At 45.8% G+C, this 12,455-nt stretch overlaps 2 protein-coding genes across 2 annotated transcripts; one reads left to right on the top strand and one right to left on the bottom strand.

The window, feature by feature from the left end:
• The first annotated feature begins 5,164 nt into the window (after nucleotides 1–5,164).
• On the top strand, nucleotides 5,165–5,515 carry LOC106805944 (gonadotropin-releasing hormone receptor-like). The gene has a single exon (XM_014807739.1). It carries the CDS (start codon nucleotides 5,165–5,167, stop codon nucleotides 5,513–5,515), a length of 351 nt encoding a protein of 116 aa, XP_014663225.1.
• A 5,765-nt stretch (nucleotides 5,516–11,280) lies between these two features.
• On the bottom strand, nucleotides 11,281–12,033 carry LOC106805943 (extensin-3-like). Its single transcript, XM_014807737.1, has one exon. The coding sequence runs from the start codon at nucleotides 12,031–12,033 to the stop codon at nucleotides 11,281–11,283; it is 753 nt and encodes a 250-aa protein (XP_014663223.1).
• Between the last annotated feature and the right edge of the window lie 422 nt (nucleotides 12,034–12,455).

Below are 12,455 nucleotides of genomic sequence, written 5' to 3'. Positions count from 1 at the left end.
GTGTACCTGCATGCATAATTCGCCACAATTAGATATTCGCTGCCTTTGTACAGAAATGAACAACGCTGAATATTGTTAAAATCTCAAATACACGAGGATGAACAGCGACAATACTACAGACAGCGATATATTTTCGTGACTATAATCATGCTCACGCGTAGGGCCCCTACGCGTTTAATGCGCGCGCTCGCGAGTCCGCTCATGCTGAACGTAGGCTGTGCACAGGGCTTGCTTGCCAAGTACAGGTCCTCGCGGACTTGCAGCAGCATTGCCCGCAGATAGAAAGCGCCTCACAGGAATCTAACTGCATGAGCGCCACCTTTGTGTTCATTACCAGAATGAAATCATTAAATGAACCCGGACGGATACGATTGGACGATTTTGTTAATTGAAATTTTACTAAACCTGATACCTCTGCGTAACCGTTAGCCGTAACCAATCTAACCATTCATTCGTAGTCATGCAGACGGTGTAAATCTCATTTCGCCGCACCATCAGTTATAATAAACGGTGCAATATAAATATATTCACCTTCATACACAAATTCTGAAATTCAGACCGGTACAAAGACCGGCGAGTAACGTCCAGACGAGCCTGATCGATCAATATATTAATTCTAATAATTCATCAATATTTATGTCAGTTAAAATATGCGCATGAAGTGTCATGAGATGATATCTGTCTGTGATGCAATATAACTGATATTTCACCTCGCACATGCTTGCTTACGCGTTGTTGTATAGCATATATAATTGATCACACCAATGAATACCAATATCATTACAAGAGTTATTCAAATGGCGACGCCATTTACATTGCACATGTTTGCTTACGCGTCGCTGTAGCATATATTATTTATCATACCGATGACTATACCAATATCATTATAAGAGTTATTCAAATAGCGACGCCAGCAGCAGTTGCAACTGCAATGTCACTCGCACTCCCCGCTACTAAATCCATGTGCGTGTGAGTGGTACGCAACATGTACGCTAAATGCTGCTCTATCACCACTCGAGTGCTCAGCTATCTGAAGCATTTTCACACAGTAGAAGTAAAAACATGGCAAACGCGGCGCTGCATTACCGACACAGCTTTTCATGGCTGGCAAATGCTCCAGGTGAAGCTATGGGTATAGCCGTGCTAGGGCCCGCCATTGACACAGCCGAAAGAAGGTGAGCTACTGATGTGGAGACCATTGCACCCTGGCATAGTGGACGGTCCGATGCCGCGTTACTCGTTCTCCACAATTACGTCATTCAGCTACATACAACATGGAGGTAATCGGAAGCATAGACTCACCCCGCTCGAGGCGGACTGGCATGTTGTCATATTTGTTTTCATGTTTATATTGTGACATGTTGCGTAGACACGCCTTCCGGTCCAGGTATGGAGTGTGAACAGCCTCTCGGCCGCAAACCACGAAGCAGGGAAAATTCGTATAAAGATCTAGACAGAGGTAATCCAAAAAATTGGAAAGGCAGCGGAGCTACAAACACACACGCGTACACGCATACGCACACGCACGAGCACACCCACACGCATACGCACACGCACACCCACACGCACACGCACACGCACACGCACACACACACACACACGCACGCACGCACGCACGCACGCACGCACGCACGCACGCACGCGCACACACAGGTGTTCGTATAGAACAAACCGATGTAGCATTTACGCAATGTGCACCTGCAATAACTATGCCAAGAATTGCGTCCCCGTTATATGAAGCCAATGCCCGTAATTTGCACGAGTGAATAGTGGACCGTGTCGACGAACATGTGACGAGAAGCGCCTGCGATCGACAGTTACCTAGAGGAAAAGAGGGCATCGGTATGCAAGTACGAATCCGTGAACAGCACGCGGGGTTGGGACCATTTAACATCACCAACAAGAGGGAATAGGCGGCCATGACCGCGTTTATATTGATAAACAAAGGCCAGAATATGGTTGAAATACAATCACCTGATTCAATTAAATGATGCCTTGTAATTGCCAAAATGATTGAATTTCAATCGGTAACCTACGTCACTGTCTCTGTAACGTTCATTCTTACTGATCTTATTAAGTCAATATTATGAAAACATGAAGATGAAACGAATACTGAAATTTAATGATACCATAGGTTCCGCAGCTGGTACGAAGTCAACGGTTTCACGCGCAATGTTTCAACGTTCAATAATTATCGGCGATGCATGCTACAGTGTATTCACATAATTTTCTGACAGACGTGGATTTATCTAACAAGATTTGGAAACGGGAAAAATCGTTCGCTTAATTAAACCCAGCGCAAAAATTAAATAGGTTGCTTATCAACGTATAACCTCTAGCCTGATGTATTATATGTTTATCAAAAATGAATTAAATATAAATAACCGCTGTTATTTTTATAGATTAGATATTGATGCTGTTGTGCTGTTGAAGAAGCCAATAATTGAGTTAACGAGAACGTGGAACAAAATATAATCCCAAGTTGTATAAGCTCGTCCGTGGCCCTTTGTGAAGAAAGAATCTGTTCAGGAAAATCTACATTTACACACACTACTTAGAAGTGAAGTAGTCATAGAAATTGGCCAGTACGCCATATATATCGGAAAATTCGGCAAACAACTGTACTTTAAACTTTTGCTTCTGGAAATAGATTGCAAGACCATAAATTGCAAAAATACTTGTAAAGTGAGTTCAGACTGAAAGGTTCTGATCAATAAAACACGGCACATGTATATATGTCTTTCTGACATACGTACGCGCACATTATAGGCACCATCCGCATTTTACTAGCGCACATAAATGCGTGCTTTTAGGTGGATGTACTTGGAGTTAGAAAGGCGGAAGGCCCTGCCTTTAATCTTAGAGTACTTGGCAGAGAAAGGTTGTAATAAAAGGGTGTTTAATCCCCGACATGAGACGAACGGGGTCACGTGTCCATTAGGGCACAGACAGCACAGGGTTGCGAAGCCCAAACGCAAATAGCGCGATTACCTGGTGTCCAGACATCCATCTCTAAGTATAGACAATTAGCGACAGCATTACATGTTCGGGAGAGGATGAAACAGATCGTGTTTGAGTCATCATCAGCAACCCAATGGTGACCGTGGCGAGCTTACCTGCCAAACGATCGCGTGACTTACAAATCCAGGTGATACAGCGATATATAGTATGCGAGTGGATTGTATGTATCGGGTGCACTTATGCATGCTGGAAGAATATAGACTAAAAAACACCCGCTTTCCACGAATGCTTGTGGACCACATGAGTCAGAAACATTTCAATTTTTCGAATAAAGGACATGCGATTAAAATAGATGCATTACAGTATAGTAGCCGTAAGGGCGATCGCAGTAACTAAAGATAGCAAAACATGCATTGTCAAGTAGATGGTGTCAGGAGCAGAGAATGGGCTGAAAGGGGCGGAAATAAAACATTCCTTCGTGCTTAAACTGCCTGTGAATACATCTAGGCGCAAACTGACTTAAAAGGATCAATTGGCAAAAATTCGCAGCGGTATACACGCACTATTGTACGTATCGTACGTATATAGCATCGTAGCGGCTAGTAGATCTGTTGCAAAATTTTGTGTTAGAGTATTTATAAATATATAAAAGGGTTAAGGTTTCGCCAGCATTTTGCGCTGTAATGCATATAATATTGACGCAATGCATTCCCCATACATTTACAGGCGCAGTTATTCATGCGCGAACGTATAATGCATGCAAATGCACGCAATAGAAAGTTGATATAATTTCTCTAACAGAAATATATAGAGTCAGATATAAACGATAGTCCATTTAAATGTTCGCGCTGACAGCATGAGTGTCCTATACAAACCCGTGCCAAGCATTGTAAATTAGCGTGCCTCTAATATTTTGTGTGAATTTCGTTACTATATTATGTATTATTCAATTAGAATCCCCCACCTCAAACTTCTATAGCTGTGCTCCCTACTTGCTCTGAGAAGAAAACGCAACACCACCGAAAAACCGAACACATAATTATTATAGTATAGAGTTATATATATATATATATATTTATATATATTATATAATATAGAGTTTAATCTAGGGTTAAACATTTTGCGATTAAGACAAAATTCTAATACCTTACACATTAACACCGACTCGTGTAAGCATCTAATTTATTGATCTATAGCAGCTGTCGCGCAGCGATTTACACTCTGTGCATGAGGATTCTTCACTCGGCGTTTGTCGCCAACCTCTCCGTTCAATCCCCGCGCGCTATAGCTTTGATTTTGCACTGCCCGCGGCGACGCGCGGCTTACCCTGATATCAGCGCGACGCAATTATATACGTTGCTAGCGCGCGCTGCTCGCTCGCTCGCTCACTCTTTTTACGCATGACCACGGAAGGGCGCGCGCGCTAATGTCATTGCGTCGGCCGCAGTCTCGCGCGTTGACAGTTACAGCTGCCTCGGCGATCGGAGCGCGCAGACGGTCTCGGCGCGTGAGCAGTTGCAGGTGCGACCTCGTCGTTCAGCTTTGCTGAATATTGGCAGCCGTAATAGAGAAGTCGTTGAACATGGCTTGCTCACGTGAGCAGGCCGCGTCGGAAGGAAGACATTCCGTCAGCGCATTGAGCCACGGCGGCGACTGCCTTTAATAATTTCTGTCTTGATTGCGAATCGGCTGTCGGCGGTTCGCTTAGTACTATCGGCACGCGTGTATTTACTTTTGATTCGGTAAAACGCGCTTGGTCTAAATCCACGAACTCGCGCGTGGCGATAAATAATTTTCCCGAGCCAAACGGTGCGCTATGAGGGGATTTGCAATTGCCACGAAGGTATTCGCGCGACATGAAGAAACCTTGCTGACAAAAAACAGTTCAAATCCCGACTTCGCTTGAGAAAGTCACCCTGGTGCAAACACTAGGTTGGTAGGCAGACCGCGCTAACGTAATTTCGTTTTCGCGCAATTAGAAGAAACGATCTCTATAAGTAACGACGAAGAGAGGAAAGTCATCAACATGGCGTTCCAAAACGAGACGGACCTCCTCACAGCAAGCGACAACAAAACCCTGGCAAACACCACCGGCGGAATTCCCAGGGAACTGCTGTTCGGTACCGAGTCGATCGTATCCATTGCCGCTTACAGCGTCCTCTCACTGCTTGCCGCCATTGGCAACATCCTCGTGTTTTTGACAATGATCAGGGGCCGAAGCTACAGCAAGTCTCGCATCAGCCTGCTGATGATGCACCTCGCCATAGCCGACCTGCTCGTTGCCATGATTGTCATGCCGATGGAGGTTGCCTGGAAGGTGGCCGTCACGTGGATTGCCGGCGACTTTATGTGCCGCTGCATGATGGTGCTGCGTTCATTCGGTCTCTACTTGTCGTCGTTCATCCTCGTCTGCATCAGCCTCGACCGCTACTTCGCCATCGTGCATCCGCTGTCGTTCAGCCGCTCAAGCTGCCGGGCGAAGACCATGCTGTGTGTGTCATGGCTACTCAGCCTCGCCTGCAGTGCACCACAGGTAGGTCCACCGTGTAGCTGAGATTAAGCGAGCACTGAGAACATGCACGCGACTATCATACTGCTATGATTTGGCATATATTAATTAATTAATCAATCAATCAATCAATTAATTTGGTTATTCAGTTTATTCGTTGCTTCGTTTGTTTGGTAGTTAGTCGTCTAGTTAACCAGTTAGCTGTCTAGCTAGCTAGCTAGTTAATTATTCAATTAGTTATTAGTTAGTTAGTGAGTGAGTGAGCAAGTAAGTGAGCAAGTCAGTCGGTCGTTCGGTTGGTCGGTCGGTCAGTCGGCGCGTGGGTTGTCGACGTCGGGTCGGGGTCGGTCGCGTCGTCGGTCGTCGTCGTCGCGCCGGCGGGTGGCGGTCGGGGCTCGGGCGGTCGCTCCGGTCGTCGTCGGTCGGTCGGTCGGTCGGTCGGTCGGTCGGTCGGTCGGTTGGTTGGTCGGTCGGTCGGTCGGTCGATCTGTCGGTCGGTCAGTCGGTCGGTCGGCGAGTTAGTTACTTAGCTAATTGGTTAGTTAGGTAATTAGTTAGTGTCCACTCTCTTTTTTTTCCTGCTCTTACTCTGCCTCCCTCTCACGCTCGCACTGCTTTCATCCATAATTATTATCTACCTCATGCCCTCACAGCGTCACGCTCTCACGTCCCGCTCTATTTTGCAGTAGTTTCTCCCTGTTCCTTTCTATGTGTGCCTTCCTATATGTTTTTCCTCTCTTCACACGCACGCATCTCCCGTTCGTTAATTGTCTCTATTTCTGTCTGACCTATTCTTCTAATTTTTCGTTTACTCTCTGCAATTTCGCTCCGAAATCTCCCTCGCCATTTCTCGCCCTTTTTGTCTCTTTATCGCATTCTCCCTAGCTAGCTAGCCATGTGTTGCTCTCACGTGTAGTTACGGCTACCGTCTTGCTGGCTACTGTCGGTAGTGTCGGCAGCGACGGATCCGCTGGCGTTGATCGGCCTCTTTGTGATGACAGTTCTTTTACGACCCATTGCCTCTTTGCGTGTTGCTGTTCCGGATCCCGTGCACCGCATCGCTGTAATCAAGTACAATTGTACACGCATTAGAAGCCGCACGATGTTGCTACACGTCAAGTAATCGAGAATGCGTGCCTCGATTTAGTAACTACGGCTTGATGAATATTGAAAGAACATCAGAAAACTAGTTATAGCGAGCCTGAACGGATTAATTAGAAAAATTAATCAGTAAATGGAATGGGTAATTTTATTGAAAGTCATCATGCGTGGTTGCGAGTGACACCATATTGCTGCGTCACTACGTGCTACGCGCTGCCTAAGTAGGGGCCTATGTAACTACATTTAGCATCGACAATGCTCAGCTTTCTGTACTGCGAAATCGGCCTATTCCGTACTTCTCATCACCCATAGGACGAATTAATTTAAAACTTAAAAACGCAATGTTGGGCAAAAATCCCTTAAATAATTCTGATCAATGTTTTCGGTTGATTACAGTTACAATTCCATTTTGTTTACGATGTTACGCGTAGGCACATACGCGAGAGGAGCACATTATACCAAACTATGTTTTTGTATATATATATATATATATATATAGGGAGAAAGAGAGAGAAAGAATGAAACGTTCAACATAGAGAATACAGGGGCGAAGAGAAGTAGGAGAAAGAGCGAGAGAGACGTAGACGGATTTAAATTTAATTAAAATCGATACTCATGCCTCTCTCTTAAACGAATGCACTATATTACAGCATGTAGGTAGGATTTAAAATTATAATTAAGTAATTAAGAAACTATGCTTAGGGTTTATCGTAGCCTGCGTAAACGACACGGTCCGCGTGCAATGGTGGTCACTAGAGGGTTGACAAACGACGCGTTGATGTGCTATTTGTTGTCAAATGCGACAATTATACGCACGGCTACGCATTGTAACAATGTACAAAGATGAGAAAAAGGATTTTTGTTCTATTTTACTTGCTCTTTATCGCACGTGCTCGTTCTCTCTCTCTCTCTCTCTCTCTCTCTCTCTTCTCTCTCTTGTCTCTCTCTCTCTCGCACCCTTTTCCGCCTCCACTCCGTCTCTTGTTATTCCTCCTACGAACCACGAAATACGCTTACTTACTCTAGCCCCTCCCCCTGCTCCTCGCCATTGCTCCATATCGCGACACCAGAAATTCGTATGAGTGATAGGCGTGTAGATGCCTTAACATTTGTCTTGCCCGTCCAAGAGTCACACATAACAGGCGTCGTACCGTATTCTTTGAGTACTCTATACGCAGCGGTAAGAGAGCCAGTTATGTTAAATGCCATACATGCGCTACTACTCTAGTAAGAGCACCGCCCGGTCATCCTGATTATCTGCTCGGCAATTAACTTGCGAACGCCTTTCAATGGCCCAATTGGATGGATATTCAAAATAATGGTTGTTGATTCAGTCTTTGCAGATGATCAGGCCATATGTCTGGTGGTTGGGCGGTGTTCCTGGTTGGGTTTAATAATAATAATATATATATATATATGTATATTATATATATAAATTATAATAGCAACTGACTGCAGCCTTCAAGAAACGTCAAAACGACAAGTAAAGTGGATTATCAAACGCGTGAACTCCGATGAAATTTCTTTGTTTACGGCTTGTGCGGCTTAATGCAAGAGCGGTGTCTGGCTGTTAGAAAATAGATTTTTCTTTTTGTCAATTTGTTTGTTTTCGATATGTTATTCGTCATGAATATAATTATGGAATTAGAGCTCAGTGTCTTGACAAGGTTTGCCCATCATAATACATGGACACGAAAAGATTACGGACCCCTATCAGATGTGAAATAGCACGCGCCCTGTGCAGCAGGCATGGCACGTGCTATTTTGTAGTGAGCAAATAATGAAGAACCACAGAAAGCAGACGAATTTTATTGCTGGGCTAACGAGTTCATTGGTGGAGGAGGAGAACTTTCCTTTGAGCCGTTCAAAAAATCTGCATTGAATCGGTCGAAGGGTCCTTGTTTCACCTTGAAATTATTGGGTACACTAAAATATTGTATACCGATCTTTGTATTATATAATTCTAATATGCGCAAACAGTAAAATGTAAAACGATGTAGACGGACTAGGCGATTATGCGAGCTAAGCAGTTAGCCACTGCTGACTAGCCACAGATGCACCATACAATCATATAATATTAGGAGGTTTAGCGGGCCGACCGATGAGAGCGAGCGCGAGCGGCGCGGCGGCGACAGGTTATAGAAGGCCGGGGCATTACCGCCAAAAAGGCCTACCTATTTTGGGTATGGTACCCTAACCCCTAAAATTGTATTTTAAGCGCGATGAAATTCAGCAATCAGAACAGTGTTTTTAATCGCCGATTAAATATTATACATTTTATTCGTTTTCTATTATATCTCGATTCTATTTCAGAACAGTGTTTTAATCGCGAATTAAGAGAATAGGTAGTTTTGTGTGTTGCCTTGGTTCTTGCTTTTTGGGTGTCGTGTGTGCTGGGCGCCGGGTCTGTGGGGGTGTGTGTGTGTTGTGTGTGTGACGGTGGTGTTGTGCGCGGGCTCCTGGCCCCGGCGCTGTCGGGGTCATTCTGTGTGTGTATGTCGTGTGGTATGATTCTGTGTGGTTTGTGTGTGTGTGTGGTGTGTGCGGTGGTTGTGTGTATGTGTGTGTATGTGTGTGTGTGTGTGTGTGGTGTGTGTGTGTTCGTGTGTGTGGTGTGCCTGTGTGGTGTGTGGTGGTGTTTTGTGCGTGTGTGCATGTGTGTGTGTGTATGTATGTGATGTCTGTGGGGCAGAAGTGGGTGTGTGTGTGCGTGTGTGTCTGTGGTGTGGTGTGTGCGGTGGTGTGTGTTGGTTGTGTGTGATGTGTGTGTGAGTGTGGTGTGTGTGTGTGTGTATGTGTGTGTGTGTGAGGAGAGGGTCTTGGTGGTGAACATCGTTTGTTTGTGTGTCAGGTTCGGTTATGAAGACCGTCTTGGAAACCGTGGATGATCGTCACCATACATGCTGAGTACCATAATACACCATACACACCATATATGTGCCCTGATTACTCGTCTTACTACTAGCCGACGTAGGATGCTTATCACGGCGGCCAGTATACTACGTAAGCATATTAAGCATATATGTAAACTATAGTCACAGCACTTGACAGTGATATAATCAGTATGGTTATAAATGTGATATATTAATAATTACATTTTAAAAACAGATAGCATAACGTCTAATAGACGAACACACGCCACACGCATAATAATAATAATAATAATAATAATAATAATAATAATAATAATAATAATTATTTATACTGCTGCACATTGCCTCCCACATACCAAATTATGCTTTACATAGCCAGCACGCGAACTGTTTAGGAGGAGCGCCCCGCCCCCCGCCGGCCGTTGGGGGGTTGGCTCACCACCCCACAGCGCCGCGCCGGAAAGGCCCCGTTTTGACTTCATTGCATGGCCCTTCCTTTGATCTTGCCACCATCTCCCTGATAAGTTCGACTCTGAAATTATCAATCCTTACGCTTGCAACCGGATTAATTGTACATGAATTAATACAATACGCGCCTATAAGATACACTAATCGCAAATATTCCACACACACACACACACACACACACACGCACCACGCACACGCACACGCACCACGCCACACGCACACGCAACACGCACACGCAACTCGCACACGCACACGCACACCACCCACGCCACAACGCACAGCGCAACACGCACCACGCACACGGCACACGCATCACGCACACGCAACACGCACACGCACACGCACACCACACACACACACACACACACACACACACACACACACACACACACACACACACACACACACACACACACACACACACACACACACACACACACACACACACACACACACACACACACACACACGCACAATGGTAATACATTTTAAGCGCGATTAAAATAGGTAGGTTTTGGCGGTAATGGCCTTCCATAGTATACATCACTCAGTAGGTCACAGGTCGCCGCAGGAAAACCATTCAAACCGCATCACGCCGATATGCATGAATTAGCAATCTCAGGATGAAGCCAGCAAGGCTTCATGTGATCGTAATGCAGTCACGTCTGGACAAACACAAGGACGTGCGGGGTCGCCTTTACCTCTTCAATAAGCTCGTCGAGAATCACCTACATTCCAACCCCTGCGGGGATATTAGCGACTGATTTTGTGTAAGACGGTACTCAGAACGCGAGCCAGTGTAAGTAGCGTTGATCAGGTTCATCGCCACTCAATATACTTCACGCACAGCATGTTGTCGTTACCTAGAGTCTCTTTATATAGAAAATCTTTTATATTCATGTCTATATGAATGGACTCTAACTTTACCGATGTGTTCGCGCTCTCTGTGCAAGTGAATCAAGCGCCTACTGGTTATCACATGTCTCTCTGTACGGGTACTCATGCTGTGAGGTACTAGATTGACGTCAACGCAGTCCGTGTCTGCTTGAGGTGAGCTCCTCCTCATGTGACAGTGCACGGATTAGCGTCACGTGCTGGCGGAGCGCTGATCAATGTGAGGTCAGCTTACCGCTTACCTTTCTTACCGCTTACCGCTTACAGCTTACCGCTTACCCCCGCTTCCGGCATTGCAAACATACGCACCGGCATTAACGTCACAGTTTTGATCTGGTCGTTAGTCAGCGGAACACTTTCCGGCCGGAAAGTAACAATGAATTCATTAGCGAGTCTATTCACACGCGTTATGTCGAAGTCGGGTTAATGTAACCAGGTGTCTTCTAACCGTCAACTCACGTCGACCCAGAACAGTCAGACGGCGGACATGGTGGTAGCATGGTAGAGACATGGTGGTAGCATGGTGGTAGCATGGTGGTAGCATGGTGGTAGCATGGTGGTAGCATGGTGGTAGCATGGTGGTAGCATGGTGGTAGCATGTTGGTAGCATGGTGGCAGCATGGTAGTAGCATGGTGGTAGCATGGTAGAGACATGGTGGTAGCATGGTGGTAACATGGGGGTAGCATGGTGGTAGCATAGTGGTAGCATGGTGATAGCATGGTAGAGGCATGGTGGTAGCATGGTGGTAGCATGATAGAGACATGGTGGTAGCATGGTGGTAGCATGGTGGTAGCATGTTGGTAGCATATTAGTAGCATGGTAGTAGCATGGTGGTAGCATGGTGGTAGCATGGTGGCAGCATGGTAGAGACATGGTGGTAGCATGGTAGTAGCATGGTGGTAGCATGGTGGTAGCATGGTGGTAGCATGGTAGTAGCATGGTGGTAGCATGGTGGTAGCATGGTGGTAGCATGGTGGTAGCATGGTAGTAGCATGGTGGTAGCATGGTGGTATCATGGTGGTAGCATGGTAGTAGCATGGTGGTAGCATGGTGGTAACATGGTGGCAGCATGGTAGAAACATGGTGGTAGCATGGTAGTAGCACGGTGGTAGCATGGTGGTAGCATGGTGGTAGCATGGTGGTAGCATGGTGGTAGCATGGTGGTAGCATGGTAGAGACATGGTGGTAGCATGGTGGTAGCATGGTGGGGGTATATCAGGGGCCATCGTAGCGGCATATATAGTGGCAGAATGATGGTGGCGCGGTGGGGACATGGCGGGGACATGGTTTGGGCAGGGTTGGGTCATGGTTGGGCGTGGCGGCAGCGTGGTGGCGATATGGTGGGGTATGGCTGGGACCTGGGGGCGGCAGTGGTCTAAATGTGTTTGATACGAAACCACAGGTTTAGTGTAGTCGGTATCGCTAATGGACCTCTTAGGGCATAGAGAGATTATGTAGAGAAGAAATTCGATGAAAGAAAATTTTTTGCAAATCTGATCGTTATATATATATATATATATATATATATATATATATATATATATATATACTACGTACACACGTACGTACGACGTACGACACACGTACGACTACGACACGACAACAACGAACGACGACGACGCGACCGACCACGACCTACGAACGACGA

Source organism: Priapulus caudatus, unplaced genomic scaffold, assembly GCF_000485595.1.
Source record: "Priapulus caudatus unplaced genomic scaffold, Priapulus_caudatus-5.0.1 Scaffold134, whole genome shotgun sequence".
NCBI classification, from domain to species: Eukaryota; Metazoa; Priapulida; class Priapulimorpha; order Priapulimorphida; family Priapulidae; genus Priapulus; species Priapulus caudatus.
The sequence above is the reverse complement of the archived record's forward strand: the minus strand, read 5'-3'. Positions and strand labels throughout refer to the sequence as shown.